Source organism: Triturus cristatus, chromosome 9 (genome assembly GCF_964204655.1).
Source record: "Triturus cristatus chromosome 9, aTriCri1.1, whole genome shotgun sequence".
NCBI classification, from domain to species: Eukaryota; Metazoa; Chordata; class Amphibia; order Caudata; family Salamandridae; genus Triturus; species Triturus cristatus.
Window position 1 is genome coordinate 802,855,388 of NC_140592.1, and position 17,561 is coordinate 802,872,948.

The following is a 17,561-nucleotide window of genomic DNA, read 5'->3' on the forward strand; positions in this document are numbered from 1 at the left end:
ACGTTTGATTGGTTTGAACATAAGGCAAACCTGGAAGGGGTAGACAGCTTCTGGAAAGCAGAGGTAATATGGCTACATTTCAAAAGACTTCCTCCAGAGGAGCAAGGGAAGGCTCTGGGAGGCCAGCGAGCAGGGAGTGGTTTGCATGAAAGTGTGAAAGGATGAGCTTGTACTGTAGAGCAGAATAAGTGGGTCAGTAGGAACTGATTGAGCAAGAGTATGAGGAACAGCTGATCCAAAGCCATCAGATATTTTCTTAATAGTTTCTTGAAGTAATGTTAGAATGAAAGGCAGGGGTTAATGGTAAGGCCAGGAGCTTGTCAATTACTGAAAGGGCTCAGAAGAGCCAATGTTGATGCAGGTGGTTCAATCAGTCTTCTATCTGAGAACGGAACTTGCTGCTACTGAGGAGAATTAGCCCCACTTTGATTGCGATAAGCTTGAGATATACAGCAGACATTGATGATCTGGTAATCTCAAATAGTTTTTAGGACAGTGTATCAGTTCCATGAGCACCTTAATGTATAATTGTGTGCTGTTGGCGTCCTCTTAAGCATGACTTTAGGGTGGCCACCTCACGCCAGGTTATCATGGACACTGTTTCCAGTCCTGGGTTTGTCTTCTTACAGCTGATAGCTTTCTGTGTTTTGCCTTCTTGAATTGTGTCCTTTGAACAAATGAGGCAATCTAACCTAATAGCAGTGATTTGTAGATTAAAAGTCTATGACACTAAACATTGTCTGTGTTGATATTTATAAGGGTTGGTGTGCTACATGACGCATTGTTAGGCTAACCATGGGCCAGATGTACAACCCTTCCATTTTGCGAGTTGTTTTGCAACTTGCGATTTGTGACTCACAAAATGGAATGTACAACAGTGTCTTAGACACTGTTTGCGATTCCCAATGGGGTCGCAAACAACCTGCCTCATCAATATTCATAAGGCAGGTTGCAATTTGCAACCCCATTGGGAATAGACAGCACTCACAGGGATGGTGGCCTACTAGGGTCATCAGACCACCATGTCTGTGAATGCTTTTTAAATAAAACATTTTTTTTTAATGCAGTCTGTTTCCCTTAAAGGAAAACAAGATGCATTTAAAAAAGCAAAATGAAACGCTCATGTTTCATTCTTTAAGAGTAGGCAGTGGTCTGTGGGACCACTGCCTGCTCTTGAAAAATATTTTCGCTGCAAGTCACAAAGGTGAAGGGGTACCTTAGGGATCCCTTCTCGTTTGTGAGTGACTTACCACCCTTTGAAATAGGTGGTAATTTGCAAGTGTTTTGTGACTGCAACTGCTGTCGCAAAAACAATTGTACATAGAAGTGCAACTCACTATTAGGAAGGGAAGACCTTGGCACGCCCCTTTCTAATAGCGAATCGCGAACCCTATTTTATAATAAGTTACTGACTCGCAAAATAGGGTTTGTACATTGCACAGACCTATTTTGCGATCGTAAACGGCACAATTTCTAGTTTGCAATCGTAAATCACGGTCGTGCATCTAGCCCAAAAATCATTGCTGCAAGTGTGCAACCTCGAGGAACCCCACATGAAGTACATCATTGTCAGGCCTTTAGCAGTATAAAGTAAGGGAAATATTAGTAATGAGCACTGACATGACTGATGATCTTTAATCTGGCTCAATACGTAACTTCTATTTATCTCTTTTCTCACTGCTTCAGAATTCATGGTGGTCTGAATTCTACATCCAGTTCTGTGTCATTTTATTCATGTATGATGATAGGTTTACATATGTATATTAATGACACAAAAAAATATGTTATTTCTTTTAATATAAATATGTGGAAGTATCTGGAGCATATCTCTCTGGTCAGCGTCTATTTTAAATCCAGTGTTACCAAACTAGCAGAGTTATTGGATGAGTAACCGTTCAGTCAGAAGTGATATTGATATATTGTATCACTGTGGCTACAAATAGCTTTGTTAGATAGGAGTCTTAGACGTATTAGTTGTATCAACAGGACTTGGAGCGACACTGTCTAAATTAGGTTTTTATTTTGCATCAAACACAATGCCTGAAGTTAACAATCAACAGCCAACATGTGTTACGCGCAGTTAATCTTTTGAGCTCTCTGTGCTATGAAGATAGATTAAAATTGATCCAAAAATAATCAAGAGTGAAAAAAAGAGAACAAAGAAAACATAGCCAGAACATGCCACAACCTTGCTAAAAATATGAGAGACAAATATTACAGACTAATAAAATGCATATTATAATATTTTAACACCAGCTTTTTTCTACATTATTCAAGTGATTTTAGTCACACGTCATTTATATATTCTCATTTTCTAGAAACCAATTTATATCTTTATAAGTTTAGACCTGAAGTCTAACTTAAGACCTGTAGTCTGGCTTTAGACTTCAAGTCTAAACTTAGACTTTAGGACTAAACTTAGACTTCAAGTCTAAACTTAAACTTCAGGTCTAAGTTTACTTTTGTGAATCAGGCCCCCCAGTGAGGCATCATAGGGCACTGGGTCTAAGTTAAGGGATTTGACTGAAGGTAGCTGAACTAGCTATATAATGAGCAGCAACATCAAACATTAATTGATCAGCACATCACTAAAGAACGTAGTCAGCAGTTCAATCCACTTGAGACCGCCCCATTAGCAGTAGCTACGATAGCAGCAGTAGCAGGTAAGACCATTACATATTTGATCAAAATACATCCTTTCAATCGATACCTGTACAGTGCCTTAGATAAAATAATATTTCTAATCAGATGTTTTTACCTATTGTAGGAAATCATTTTGCTGAAAGCTGAGGGTGATTCTAAGATTGAGCACCTCATAACTGTTTGCGAACCATTGACTGAAAAAAAGATGAAAAGGAAGAAATCATCAGCAGCTCAGCAGACGATGTTACATCTCATGAAGGAGTGGGAAGAGGCCATAAATTCAGCAACTGAAGTTTTAAGGTAACTATTTATACAGGACCTGCAGTTTTGTTTTTATTTAGGTGGTGGTTTCCACTGACTTTCTAGTGCCATTTTCTGTTACAAGCTAACAGTTTACAATGAAAGATATAAATAATGTCAGGTCAGTTATATTGAGCTCAAGTCAACATTATCACATATTTTGTAAAATCCACAAAAAGACCATAGTGCTGTAACTCAGTCTGCTGTTCACTTTTGACCAAGCATAGGCTAAGGTGGAGAGAAATATCTGCTCCAAAAGCAACATTTTGGACATTGAATGGCTTTTCCAGTTCCACCAATTCCAGATCTAGCATCCCTTTCTTAGAATGGATAATATATCATGAAAATACTAAGCATGTGCAAACTTTCACCCGTTTCACATAGTTGAATATGCAGGGAAACAACGTATAACACTTCTGCACATGAGAAAAAATATTTATTAGGTACAGCCTGAGCCAGCGCTCATGCGTTGCGCAGCGAGGCTTTAGTAAGGGCATTAAACTAGGAATACATGCTTGTGCGTATGCTTTTCTTTTTTATGTCCCTCTATTGGCCTTTGCATGCTTCTTTCTAAGAAAGACAGCACGCAATTTGCCCAAGGTGGGTGCATGTGTAAACATTGCCATATGTAGATGCAATTTTCAGCAATATTTCTTTGATATATGGGTCAAAAAATACTATTCTTATATTCGCTTATAAAGGAAAACTCATAAAACTTTGTTTTTTTAACTTGTTGTTTGTCTAGTATGATACTGTTGTACAGTGTATGCTTTGAACTGAATCACATGCATACCACAGTTGGAAGCTGAGCTCTGGAGCTGAGGCCGAGGGCAGTGCCAGTTCCTCAGAGTGCCCGTCACTGAGTGAAAAATGTGTTCAGAATACATGGGCATCCAATTTTTGGCCTCTCTGCAGAGCGCACAGTGCATTGATCACACATTCCATTGCATTTCTGTGAAAATACACATGATGGAAGTATAAAGTAGGCAAAATATTATTAACAACATGTACCACTCCTGCGCACTCCACTTGACCTGCTTGTCATTACTACCAGGCCTGAACTTCAAGTTAACACAGACCTCGCATTGTTTCCTAATTGACAAAGAACAGTTACCCGTATCGGGCCGCTTTAGTATCATTCTGTGCGTTTTCTACTCTTTTAATTCTTTGCCGGTAAGGAGTTAAAAACCCTGCAGACTTGATATTGTCTTCTCCTATGAAAGAATGAGCCTGGCCTGCACGTGCTTCTACAAAGCCACTCTGCCTTCTTCGACTCTTTCGTTCCTACTATGTCACACCCGCCTTGGTCGCCTAAGCACCGTGAACAATGGTACTCTTCCTAGAAATTAACCCTTGTCGCCCGTGCCTCATTTGGGAGCATTAACTCAATTACCAGTCGACAACCCAACTAAAGCTACGGCAATAATGTATTTGTTTGACTAGCTCTTTTTCATGTCGGTGAAGATGCACCAGACCTTCCTGTTCTGTCAGCATGGACGCGTGAAAGCTGCACTTGCTAGACCAATGTTGCTGACGCACTGTGCACCGGTCTAATTAAACAGTATCACCATTTCACGAATAACATTCCCAAGCATGCGGAGAAGAAAGCTCGGTAACGGATTGCACAGTGTGACACATGTAACAGAGCAGACAATCGGGTGCTTTGTAGTGGAAATGCGTAACAACACATGCTTTTGCAAAACACTGCGGCCAGGATGGCTCTCGCCCTTCCCCCCTGTACCCCCTCTGCCCCCTGTCTTAGGACATTACACTGGCTCCCCATAAAAACATGCATTAAGTTCAAACTATGCTGTCTGACTCTCAACGGTCAGGGGCAAATATACTTATCCAAAAAGCTGACAGATTACCGCCCGACTAGAACCCTCAGTCCCACCAGCAGGCACCTCCTTACTGTTCCCAAAGTTCGCACAGTTAGGAACGGTGACAGATCCTTCTCTAAAATAGCCCCAGAGACCTGGAACACTCTACCTTTACACATCAGGCATGAACCTAATCACCAGAAGTTCCGAAGAAACCTAAAAATCTGGCTATTCTAGCACTGCCTGATCACATGTCTACCTAACTGAGTATCTGCTGGCGCTATGAAACCTACGGGTAATTTATGCGCCTTACAAATACATACATACATACATGCTTTACACTTGTAAATATGAATCATTTACGTCTGACAAAGTGTGGCCTGCTGAGTAATACATATTCCAGGTCTGTCTTAACCTATTTAGGCCCTCGTTTGACTGGACCAGAAAATTCCGACCCTTGCAGAAACCCCGATTTGGGGCCATATGTAGGTGGGCTTGCATTTACCACTTCATAAATACCGAATTTTACCGATTCGGTATTTATGAAGTGGTAAATGCTATGTAGGTAATGAGTCGGTAATAATTACCGATTCGTTAAAATTCGGTAATTACCGAATCGGTAAATACCGATTCGGTAATGGGGGGAACACATGCAAGGGTGGCAGGGTGTCACATTGACACCCTGTTGCACCCCTGAATCGGCCATGTGTGCACATGTGGCACACATACATGCCCTAAGGGCATGTATGTCTGCCACATTGCACACTTGTAGGCGCTATGAAATGCATTTCCACATCCATTCATTATTTACCACCAACTATTAGTTGGTGGTAAATACCGACTCATAACAACACCCACACACTCCCCCTACATCTCATTTCTGTATTCGGAATTTACCGAATCGGTAAAATTACCGATTCGGTAATTATTACCGATTCGGTAAATTCCGAATACAGAAATTGTCCCCCTACATACCAAAAGCCTAAATACCGGTCGGTAACGGTATAATTACCGAAAATCGGCCGTTACCGACCGGTATTTGGCTACCTACATGAGGCCCCAAGTATGATAAAGTGCGCAGGCCCTGTTTATTTTCTGCTGGTCAAACTTGCAGGAATGTAACTGGAGGGAAAAAAAAGTCCAAGGAATTACCGGAACCTGCAGTTTTTGGCGCAGTAAGCACCAGAAGCTAACTATAGTGCCCTATTTATGAGCAAAAATGGTAATACGTGTTATTTATTGCACCTAAAACATTCCAAGCCATGCAGCATTGAATTGTATTACTATCTAGGGCACTGCTAATGAGGGACTAAGTGTTCAAATCGGGCCACAATCCTCTATTTCTTTTTTTTTTACCTTATGAACTTTGAGGAGTTAAACGTGCATATGGTGTTGTCTGCCATAAAGTCGTTTGTTATACTCATTGTCTGAGAAATGTGTGCTTTTTAGAGCACAACCAGACGGGTAGTTCTTTCAGCATGCACTGCACAGCAAAAATAACTATTTAAAATGAAGCAATCTTTTACAGCTGGAATATATATGGTGAGCGTGGGAATTGTATTTATTTACCAGAGCAACATTTGACATTTGTAATTCGCAGTATGTCATTCAGCATACTGCAATACATTGCTGTCATGAGAATGTCCAATGCCTCTATTTAAAAAAACATATTTAACATATAGGTGAATCGGCAAACAACCACCTTTCATAAATTACCGGAAAGATCACAGCCCTTTCGACTGCTTTATATTTCTGTAAGTAAATGGCAGCTAGTTTTCGTACCACAAAGCTACACTTACAGTCGAGGCGAAAGGGCAGAATATATAAACCGAACATGAGCACTGCAAAGAACCCGTGCTTTTCACGAACTTGCATACTGGTTTCAATATGTCGTTCTACTCATTGTGATGTAGTGTTTTATACAGAGTACCACCTCCTGTGTTTGCGTTATAGTGTACTATTTAATTATTTACATTTTTTCCTATAGCACATTACACCCCAGAGGGTGTCAATGCGCTTTAAACCAGGGAGGCCCAATTACAGATGACATGACACCTATGTTGCATATTATGATTATAAATGTTGCATTCAGTCACATCGGAGAATAAAGGCTGTTGTTTTACATTATCAGGGTGGGAAGCAAAGGACACAAAAGTCCACATGAAACTCACGACAGGCTGCATTTTTTAATGACGTTTGTCCTACAACGATGTCTGATTCAGATCACACTCCTCGTGTTACTATATCCCTCACTGGCAGACAGTAAACTCTTCCCCCTTTTAGTTCCAAACATGTTTGGGATGAAGCCTTTATGATGGGCGGGCGGGGTGGGGGAGGGTGGGTGGAAATGGAGACATCGTGTTGGGGGAGGGGTGAGGCAGGAGGGGTTTAATTAAATAAAATAAAACTCACCGTCCCACGCCACCTCAGCTCCTGGCTCTGACTCCCGCAGTCCCGCGTTTGCCACTCTCAACAGGAAAGCCACACACAGGCAGCCTCCCTCCCCTCCACCAATCACAACGCTGCAGCGTTGTGATTGGTGAGGCGCAGCGGAGAGCTCCCCAGCCAGGCCATTTACTCTATGTAGGCTGCATGCAGCAACCTACATGGAGAAAAAGGGGGAGTGCGCATGACTGGGTTGGTCGGCCCTGGAGCCGACCAAACAGTCAGTACCCACAACAGTAGGCAAGCCACTCCCCCCTGCCCGCGAGCAGGACCCCCACTCGACCGCCCACAAACAGGCACTCCAGGCACTTCTGCTTTCTCGCAGAGCGAGAAGCAGAAACATAAAATGGTAGTTTTGCCATTTTATGTTTCTGTCTTCTCGCACTGCGAAAAAGCAGTGGGGCGATACCCCCATGAAGGAGCCACCACTGCATGATTGCCTGTTAAAATCGTGTGGCTGAGGGAACTCTTCTTCAACTGAGTCGCACCATCTCTTACCACTTTAATAGTAGAAAGAACTTTACATCAGATGGCACAATAGAATCTGCTATTTCACCTTTCAGTATACCTTGAACTAGAACCTGAGGATTTTAGGTTGCGTTCGAGATCATTTGTTTTAAAATGTCTGATTGACTTGATTCTCTACCCACCTGAACACAGCCCTGTCATTAGATTCTCAAGATATTTGACTGCTCTGTTGTGAAGCATGTAATGTATTTCTGAATGCACTGCATTATAATCAAGGCTATTTAATCATTTCCTTTTTATAAATCTCCTCCAAAATGTTTGAGGAAATTAACTATATATGAGCTTTGTAGATTTGGCTCGGAGTAGCACTGTCCTCACCGTACAGCCAAGTAGATTTTTGCATATTACATGCGCTGTTTCCAGTCTTACTCTAAAGATGCTGTACACGCAATGTTTTTTAGAGGACTGGCTCAAAGACTTTGGCTATATTTTCATCCAGATAGCCACAGTCTTGTGTAATGCATGCCATGGTCCCAATGCGGGTCACTACTTATTGTGGCAGGTGACATGTGTTGACCTTGACATTGCTCCTTGTCTTCGAATTACACTGTTCATGCTTAAATTGTAATTTAATGCAAAAAGCAAATTGACACTTTATATCTTTAAACAAATAAACATGGCTTCTTCAAAAGGATGTATTCTCTTTTGGTGCACTTCATTCAGTTGGGTTACTGTAGCCATTTGCATCCTTTTATTCGCCTTCTACCAATCTTTGTGCCTGAAAAAGTCATTTGCAATTATGCACACAATACTAATGACTCTTCAGGCATCACATCCTTTAGGAACATAGGACTAGATAGAAAACATAGGGTCAAGTTACAGTTGACATTGTGAATTGACACTCTTATAACAAGTAATTATGAACTGCCATCTGCTCAAAAGATTCAAGTGGCTAGGAATATGGTTACCATTATGAATTATCAATGTGAGATCCGGCTTATCTCTTTTGGTGCTCCTCGTGGTGATATATAAAATGACAGCTTGTGTAAATTTGAGACCAATATCTTCCCATGTTAGAAATAGTTCAACTGAGCTGCATGGCATGTTGGCAGTGGCTACTCCTGTTTGAGAAGCAGCTGTGGCTGAGAACTTGGAGAGTGCTAACCCATATATTTTGTTGATAAAGGCCATGTCAATAATTGCAATACAAGAGGCAGTCGCTTGTTGCCAGAAGTAGGCCGTATTGTTTTATATTGGTTTCTGTGGTGCAAAACCTGTTTTCCATAGGTTGTTCAGTACGCAGGATATTGCAGACGAAAGGCTGAAAATCAATCCTCTTCGTTGTTTGAACCTGCACGTTTTCGCATCACCAGGGATGGAGATTCTAAGGACTTTTATGACCCAGTCCATCTTCAGAAATTTTTAGACTGCCTTCAACCTCAAGATATGGAAGTCCACACTCCATCTTCGCAGCAGGATCAGTCCCAACCACCCTCTAAGTCTTCTACTCCATTGCCAGATCGCAGCAGACGCCCTCCTAGTAGTCCTCGGTCTCGTGGTAGGGACTTTGAAAGACTTCATCGTTCACAAGAAGACAGGAAATCTGCATTACAATCGGTTTCAGCTGCTACATTCACGCCAGATCTGCAAAGAGATAAGTCTAGGTCTCCTCTTAAAACTCCTTCAGATGCGGATTGAATGATTTTTTCTCCCCTGTAAGTTGTTATCTTCAGGTCCTTTTGGTAGTTAATTGTAGACTCCATACTTACTTGTGAGTCTTGTTTTTTATTGTTAATTGCATTAAGGATAATTAACTTATTCTGGCATGTTTTGCTGTCCTCATAATATCCTACTACCTTTTTCTTTTCTTTCTTACTAGCTATATACCTTATTTTCTCCATCTTTAATTTTGTTTTCTACTATTTCTCTGCATTATAGTGTTACTCTTTATTCTTAATATATTATTTGCTCTCCATATTATTACCTATAGCATATTACTATTAGTCCTGCATCTATTTGGGCGCCTTGGCACCTAATTGTTTGATTAAAGTTTTAATAATTTGTTTTTGTCCGCCTGCATATTGGTTAAAGCCTATTTATATGCGCAATGTATACTTTATGCTTTTAGGTGACTTTATGTTATCTAACTGTTACTCGATTTCTTCTCCCTAAGGAGTGTTTCACAGCTTCTAAATTCTTATTTTGCTTTTTCTTACTCTTCTACTCTCCTCCATCGTATTTGTGTTCTTTATCAAAATGTTCTTATGGGCTCTCCTTTTATATTATTATTACTTTTCCTAATCCTTTCTCTTTTTCTGTGGGGCCTTTTCCCGCGGCGGCGCTCTAGTGCGCCCAGACCCGCGGGTAACAGTTTAAGGTTTCTTAATTTTACTCGCTATTAACTAATATTTTATAGTTTTGTTTTAATATTGTATCATTTGTCCAACTCTCATTCCTTTTTTCTTCATTGTTCTGCTAATTGTTTCTTGATGTTTTTCATTTGAGCCAGAGTATTGTTTTTCCATTTTTTATTTATTTCCGTTTCCCTTTTTCTGTCTTTAACCTTTTGTTCCCCTTGATTAGTTCAGAACGTTGATTTGTGCTTTACTCTCCTGTTACTGACTTTGGCACTATTCTAACATGGCAAAAACACATTCTCTAAATACAATCACTTGGAATGTACATGGTCTCACCCATTACATTAAACGGAAGAAAGTACTCTCTTATCTTCAGACTAAACATGTGGATGTGGCTTTGCTACAAGAGACTCACCTGGATGCATTAGAATCTGGTAAACTTTGCAGAGATTGGGTGGGCAAGGTCATACATAGTAGCATCCAACAAGATGAATCCAATGACGCAGGTTCCTCTCGCAAATGTGGAGTTGCAATCCTCCTTCGCAAGTCACTTCCGGTCACTGTTTCCAAAACATGGTCAGATGTACATGGCCGCTATGTATTTGCTAAACTTAAAATTGGAGACTCTCATATTTGTGTAGGATCTGTTTATGCTCCTACGGGTACCAAAAAAACATTTTTTCTTCAACTATCCCGTTTGCTACTAGAAATTAATGCATCACAATATCTGATTGGCGGAGACTGGAATGTGACACAAGACTCCATTCTGGATAAAACAGGCCCATTAGATAGGGGTAATGCATCAGATAGAGCTTTACTAGGCGATATCATATCAGACATTGGATTAGTTGACCATTGGAGTTTTAGCCATCCAACGGATAAGGAATACACTTTTTTCTCATCGGTCCATGGTACATTCTCTCGTCTTGATTATTTCCTCATTTCACATAACGCAGTTCAATTGGTCACAGACTCCTGCATTTTGGAAGCAGCCTTGTCTGACCACTCTCCTGTTTTCCTCTCCCTTGAATTGGGACTCTCTAGACCTGGACGAAAGCCCTGGCGTATGAGTATACAACGTCACAGGACTCCTAATGGTAAATCCCAACTACAATCACATCTTCAAAATTATCTTTCCGTTAATCAGGGGTCTGTGGCCTCCAGCAGGACTCTTTGGGCTGCAGCCAAAGCTACTATAAGGGGTCAATTAATGCGTGATGCAGCAATAGCTAATAAGCAAAACGCAAGGAGGCAAGCTGAGCTTGAACATGACATACAATCCTACTCTCGCTTGTATCTAACTTCCCCGACCTTACAAAATCGTAAATCACTCGAGCAAGCCCGAATGGCTTTAAACAGTCTTTTTACGTCTAAAGCAGAATATGCCTTACAGAAAATGAAAGGGCGACACTACGAGCAAGGTGAAAAAGCGGGAAGATTACTAGCTGCACAGCAACGTCAGAGGGAGGCAGCTATGGCCATTCCGGCCATCAGAACAGCGCAGGGAGACTTGTGCACGAAACCTCAAGACATTGTTAATGAGTTTGCCTCCTTTTATAAATCCCTCTATACTTCAGATAATCGTATGGATTCGGATAAGATGTCAACATTTCTTGCAAAGGTACGCCTCCCTTCTCTCTCAGAGGATGGTAGAGCCATTCTTGAGGGTGAAATAACCAAGGATGAGATTTCTCGTGCGGTAGCTGCCCTGCCCTATCACAAGGCTCCTGGTGAGGATGGATTTCCTGCTGAATTTTATCGATGGGCAGGTCACAATGTTATTGACACTATACATGCTGCATTCCAAGAGGCGGATAGTGTATCTTCATTAGGCCCCCTTTCTAACAAAGCTGTTATTGTTGTGCTTCCTAAACCAGGTAAAGATCCCCAACTTTGCAGTAGCTATCGTCCCATTTCTTTGTTAAACTCTGATATTAAAATCTTAGCTAGTATCCTTGCATCTCGTCTGCGTAAAGTCTTACCTTCTTTGATACACCATACTCAAGTAGGCTTTGTACCGGGACGTTCTTCCCGGAATCATCTGCGTACCCTGGCCCATGCACTGTGGTCGGCTCAGCATCTTACAGAAGATGCACTAGCTATTTCGCTTGACGCAGAAAAGGCGTTCGATCGCATTGAATGGGATTATCTCTTCACGGTCATGGACAGATTTGGTTTAGGTACGAAATTTATTGATAAGGTACGTTTACTGTATAACAACCCTTCTGCTCAGGTGAATTGTGGTGGGTTTCTGTCTGACACTTTTACGATTAAGAGAGGGACGCGCCAAGGTTGCCCATTGTCTCCCCTTCTCTTTCTTCTGGCTATGGAGCCTTTGGCTGCTACCATTCGCCAATTTGATGAGGTCACTGGTGTCCCCCTCCCAATTGGACATTCCAAAATATACTTATATGCTGATGACATTTTGCTCACTCTTACTCATCTTCCTCGGTCGCTCCCTTCTCTTCTTCAAATTATTAATGATTTCTCTTCTTTTTCAGGTTACAAGATTAATTGGGACAAGAGTGAGGCATTACCCATTTCTAATGGAACCACAAAAGCAGCTATTTACGGATTCCCTTTTCACTGGCAGACTTCACGTCTCAAATACTTAGGTGTCCTAGTCAATAAAGGGTTAGAAGGCATGGTTGTAGACAATTTAACTCCTCTAATTTCCCAAATGCAACGGGATTTTGATAGATGGAAGGCTTTGGGTCTTTCTCTTTGGGGTAGAACCCAGGCTATTAAAATGGTTACCCTTCCGAGATTTATTTACATTTTAGGTATGCTTCCCCTACAGATTCCCTTGTCCTTACTTCAATCAATAGATGCCCAGATTAAAACTTTTATTTGGGGCGCCGCTAAACCTCGTCTGGCTATAACAAAACTAAAGGCTCATCAGTTATACGGGGGACTTGGCCTTCCATCTATTGAACACTATTCTCTAGCATTGCACATTTCCCAACTCTCATATTTATTACCTGGTATTAAAGACTTGCCACAATGGGTTCAACTAGAACGACATCTTCTTTCCTCAGAAACAAGCTTTACTCCTTTGTATGGTAGTGGTACTAGTCGCCTTGATCCGAAAAATCCAATCTTATCTGCCATGCATAAATCCTGGCAGAAAAGTCATAGGTTACTAGGTTCCAATCCACGAATTCATAACAAGGCTCCCCTCTGGAATAATTTGGGCATCCGTATCAATGGTCGTATGTTATCCTGGCCTGAATGGCAAGCTGCAGGTATCCTTTATCCGGATCAACTTCTTCATGATGGTGACTTTAAATCGTTTTCTCAGCTTAGCATGGAATTTGATCTTCCCCAGCATCATTCTTCTAAATACCTTCAGCTTCAGCAATGTTTGAAGACTCACTTGGGGTCATCACCTTGGTTACTACAAACTTCCCCTATATTATCCTATTTAAATACTTGGGGGAAATTTAAAGGTGTTACTTCTGGTCTTTACAAAATGTTCTCGTCTCATCTTTTTTCTAAATCTCTTTCACATGATCTTCAATATAAATGGCAATCTCGTCTCTCAGTTTCCTTTTCAGACGCCGAATGGGATCAAATCCTAGAAAATTTGCATAAAGGAGCCCGAGAATCAAGGCTCAAATTTTGTCTCTTTAAAATATTGCATGATTGGCACTGGTCTCCAGTCAAATTACACAAAGCTGGTCTCCTCTCTCATACTAATTGCTGGAGATGTTCCAACCCTGGTTGTGATATTACTCATATCATTTGTGAATGTCCTAGTATACAAACCTTTTGGACTTACACTGGTGCTACCTTGAGTTCCATAATGCCTTTACAATTACCACTTACGCCAACTAACATCCTCTTGCATGATTTAGGTCATTCCTCAAAGTTTTCGAAACCACAACTCCGTCTTTTTCATACCTTACTTGCTACAGCCAAAATATGTATACTGCGTCATTGGAAGTCATCTTTACCTCCCTCTCAGGAAGATTGGTTGGTAATTATGATGCAAACAGCCTCACATGAACGAACGATTTATAATCTTCAGGATCAAGCTGATATCTTTCTCCAAACCTGGTCTCCATTTCTAAAATCTAAGGCTGCTGAACCCCCTGCTCCCACTTTTACCTAAACTGACTAATTAGTTTCTATCTTTTTTTGGTTATTCTGTCCGTTTTATTTTTTTTTTGTTTTTTTTATTTTTCTTTCATTACTCTGTTTCTTCTTTCTCCTTTTTCACTTTTTATCCTCTTTTTGCTCTTTATTTATCTCTTTTTCTTTTCCTCTTCCTTATTTTAAAGCGTCCTTCTGTTTCTCTCTAATTGCCTTATCTTCGTTTTACTCATTCACACTTTATGCACTTACTTTCTAGGTTTTCTCCTCTCTTCTTCTTCATATAGGTTACCCTTTATTATGTATCAGTATATATTTTAATTTAATTGTTGCTTCAATTATTATTTATTTAAATGCATATTTGTATCATATTTATTCATCAGTAATTCTTTGCACTGTTTATTTCAATATGGATTTATCATCTTCTTATTTATTGATGTTCATACTCTGATGTATTCTCATTTTAAAACTCAATAAAAAATTTCAACACAAAGAAAATCAATCCTCTTAAATTTCCAAAAGATCAAGCAGAACTTATAATTGGCAGTAGGAAAGCATAGGTATGCATCTTAGAGGTATGATTTCCTTTGTAGAAGGGATGAAGACTGCAAGGTTGTGTGCATCTAGCTAATTGGTGTACAAACGTTAACTTGATTCACATCCTAAACAACAAATGACAATTTTGATACATACTGAACCTCAACCGCTGCTTTAGTGACGAGGATAGTCACTCTGGGCTAGAAGAGGCTGGCAGAGCTCTGAATCCAGCACAAGCAGTAGATGTTCATGCTCTGAAAACAAGCTCGATGTTATCTGGCAAACAGCTCTCCATTACAGGTTAGGTAAATATAGGGCTTCTCATACTGTATATACAAAGAATAATTCTCAACCGTAGCAAATAATATTTTTTCTTATTTCTTGCAAAATATGAGCCTCCTCCTTCTGTAGGCTCCTTTTCATGTATATGGAACCTTGCACGTGCAAAGTCCAGACTGCAGTTAGTACAAGATATATTTTCAGCTATTGCTATTAGTGCAAATAAAGAGTGTTCTCTCATTCGCAAGTCGGTGACCTCTGGCAGAGATGAGCTACAAAATGCCTTGCGTTCTCTTTTGGTACGTTTTGAAAAATGAGAATGTAGATTCTCCTATTTTTGAACTTGGAGAATCTAGATGTAATTAAAGACACTGTGGCTAGCATTATGCATAAGCCTTTCTCCACATAATACCACTATGGCACATAATCACACTCTACTCAATGCAACATAAATACACTTCACAAAATATCACTCAGTGCGACATAGTTACACGCCACATAATTACACACTACTCAATGCAACATAAATACACTCCACAAACCACTCAGTACCACATAATTAAACGCCACATAATTACTCTCTACTCAATGCAACAGAAATACACTCCACATAATACCACTCAGTGCCACATAATTACACGCCACGTATTTGCACTCTACTCAATGCAACATAAATACACTCCATATAAATGCACTCTATACCACCAATCAACATAAATGCACTCCACACCATGACTCAATTTCACTTAGCATAATTTCACTCAACACCACAGTTCCAGGCCACACAATGCAACTCCACACATTTCCAATACACACCGCATAATTGCACACCAAACAACATATTTCAACACCACAACTCCACAATACACAAAGTACCTCCAATGCACACCATATAGTGTCACCACCTGAGCACCAAACATCCTTCACCACCACCATTTTCCAACAGCGCACCACTTAAGCAACACATCAGTCTGCCCTTGGAATCTGGCATCTGTTGATTCTCCCCTAGTGTCCGTCTGCTGCTCGTGTTCTAATATAATTACTGTTTTCCAACCTCCACTCCCCCGTTATTTATGTCCCGCTCCCCCATAACAAAAACATTATAACGAACAGGCAGAAAGAAGTTGTCAGCAGTGCAAGTACAACAAAACTAGAAGACCTTTTTGTATGTTAAAATCTTTTTTTAATCAGGTTTTTCAGTTATATATAATGTCATCTTCGTTTGTATAAAGGTAACAAAAATTCTTAACACTTTTTATTATAACTTTTCAACATAATGCACAGCAGAGACAATGCTCTACAACATAGCCAAAAGTTCTGGCTAAACACATAAGGTCCCAAAGGCGAGACCTATTGGCTATGCACAATGATTGTTCCTTTTTACCTGCCACCAAAATGTTCTGATTACTCTGCTGAATGTAGTTTGACCTTTCAATGAATTTGTGGTGTATTTGCTAAATGGGCACGTGGGATCACTTCTGCATGAAACTGTCTAGTAAGAAGCAAAGCAAGGTTATTTCCAATCAAGGGTTCCATAAACTATTAGTGTATAGGCCCCGTTCTTAAGAGGCTAAAATGTTGTTGATGATGTAGGGATGTAGGAGGCAGCTTTCCTGCAGTGATGCTGCTTGTCTTCAACTGCATTTTCTCCTGTAAAATTCCTATAATGCATGCCTGTCGTTGCTCAGACATTGTGTGTACTTTTGTTTGCATTTCATGCACTTAGGACCAAAAATGAAAACACCAGTGGATGAAAAGATATAAATAACTCATTTAAATTTGGCGAAACAAGACCAACTTTTTGCACTGAGCTATAAACAATTCATACATTTGTTGTCCCCATGGTAATTTCACCCTTCTGTCCGAATCAAATATTCCCTCAAAAATTAGTTTGATTTTATGGAGCTGAAAAAAAAATCGCTTGGAATTGGAAAAAGGACCTTGTCAAAGAAAAACGATTACAATATCTCTAGCAGAAAGGGGAAATACCACCATTGTAGCACAGCACCCTTTGCAGGAGTAGTAGCACGAGATAGAATGTCCAAAAACCACAATTCAACTCCACTGCACTAATGGAAGCAACTGTATCCCAGTTCTGGCAACATCAAACTTTAGATGGGGCACCACTGGCAAATGATGGAATACTCCTTCATTCCAGCCATGAAATAGAATAGTAAGAGACTTATTAGGGTTGTTTTTGAGAACAAGAATTTCTACCATAATTACGACCATCACTGGGTTAGCCATATTTCCTGATGGTAATTATTGTTCAGCTGATATGGCATATATTTGTCAAACCTAGTGTTAGTCCTGTCATCCTTAGGGTGGTCTTCCCCTAAACATTTTACTTCTCCTCTTCCATTTTGCTGAACATATTTTGTTGGCCCTAGGATTATGTGCACTTTACTACTGCTAACCAGTGCTTAAGTGTTTGTGGGCACTGCCCTATCCTGGTTAAATTGGCTTATATCCAATTGGCATATTTAATTTACTTACAAGTCTCTAATAGAGTAGTATACCATACACCTCTAAATTAAATGCTACCAATGGGCATGCAGCCCTTATTGTGCCACCCACTTAAGTAGCACCTCAAAACATTTTCCAGGGATGCCACTGC

General features: G+C 40.3%; 1 protein-coding gene across 1 annotated transcript in view; it reads left to right on the forward strand.

Moving 5' to 3' along the window:
• LOC146798868 (nesprin-2-like) overlaps window positions 1-17,561 on the forward strand; it is a 1,144,883-nt gene that overhangs the window by 421,135 nt on the left and 706,187 nt on the right. Inside the window, exon 42 of the mRNA XM_085627789.1 lies at window positions 2,768-2,943. Within this exon, the coding sequence (XP_085483915.1) occupies window positions 2,768-2,943 (176 nt within the window). The remainder of the gene's footprint in view (window positions 1-2,767; window positions 2,944-17,561) is intronic.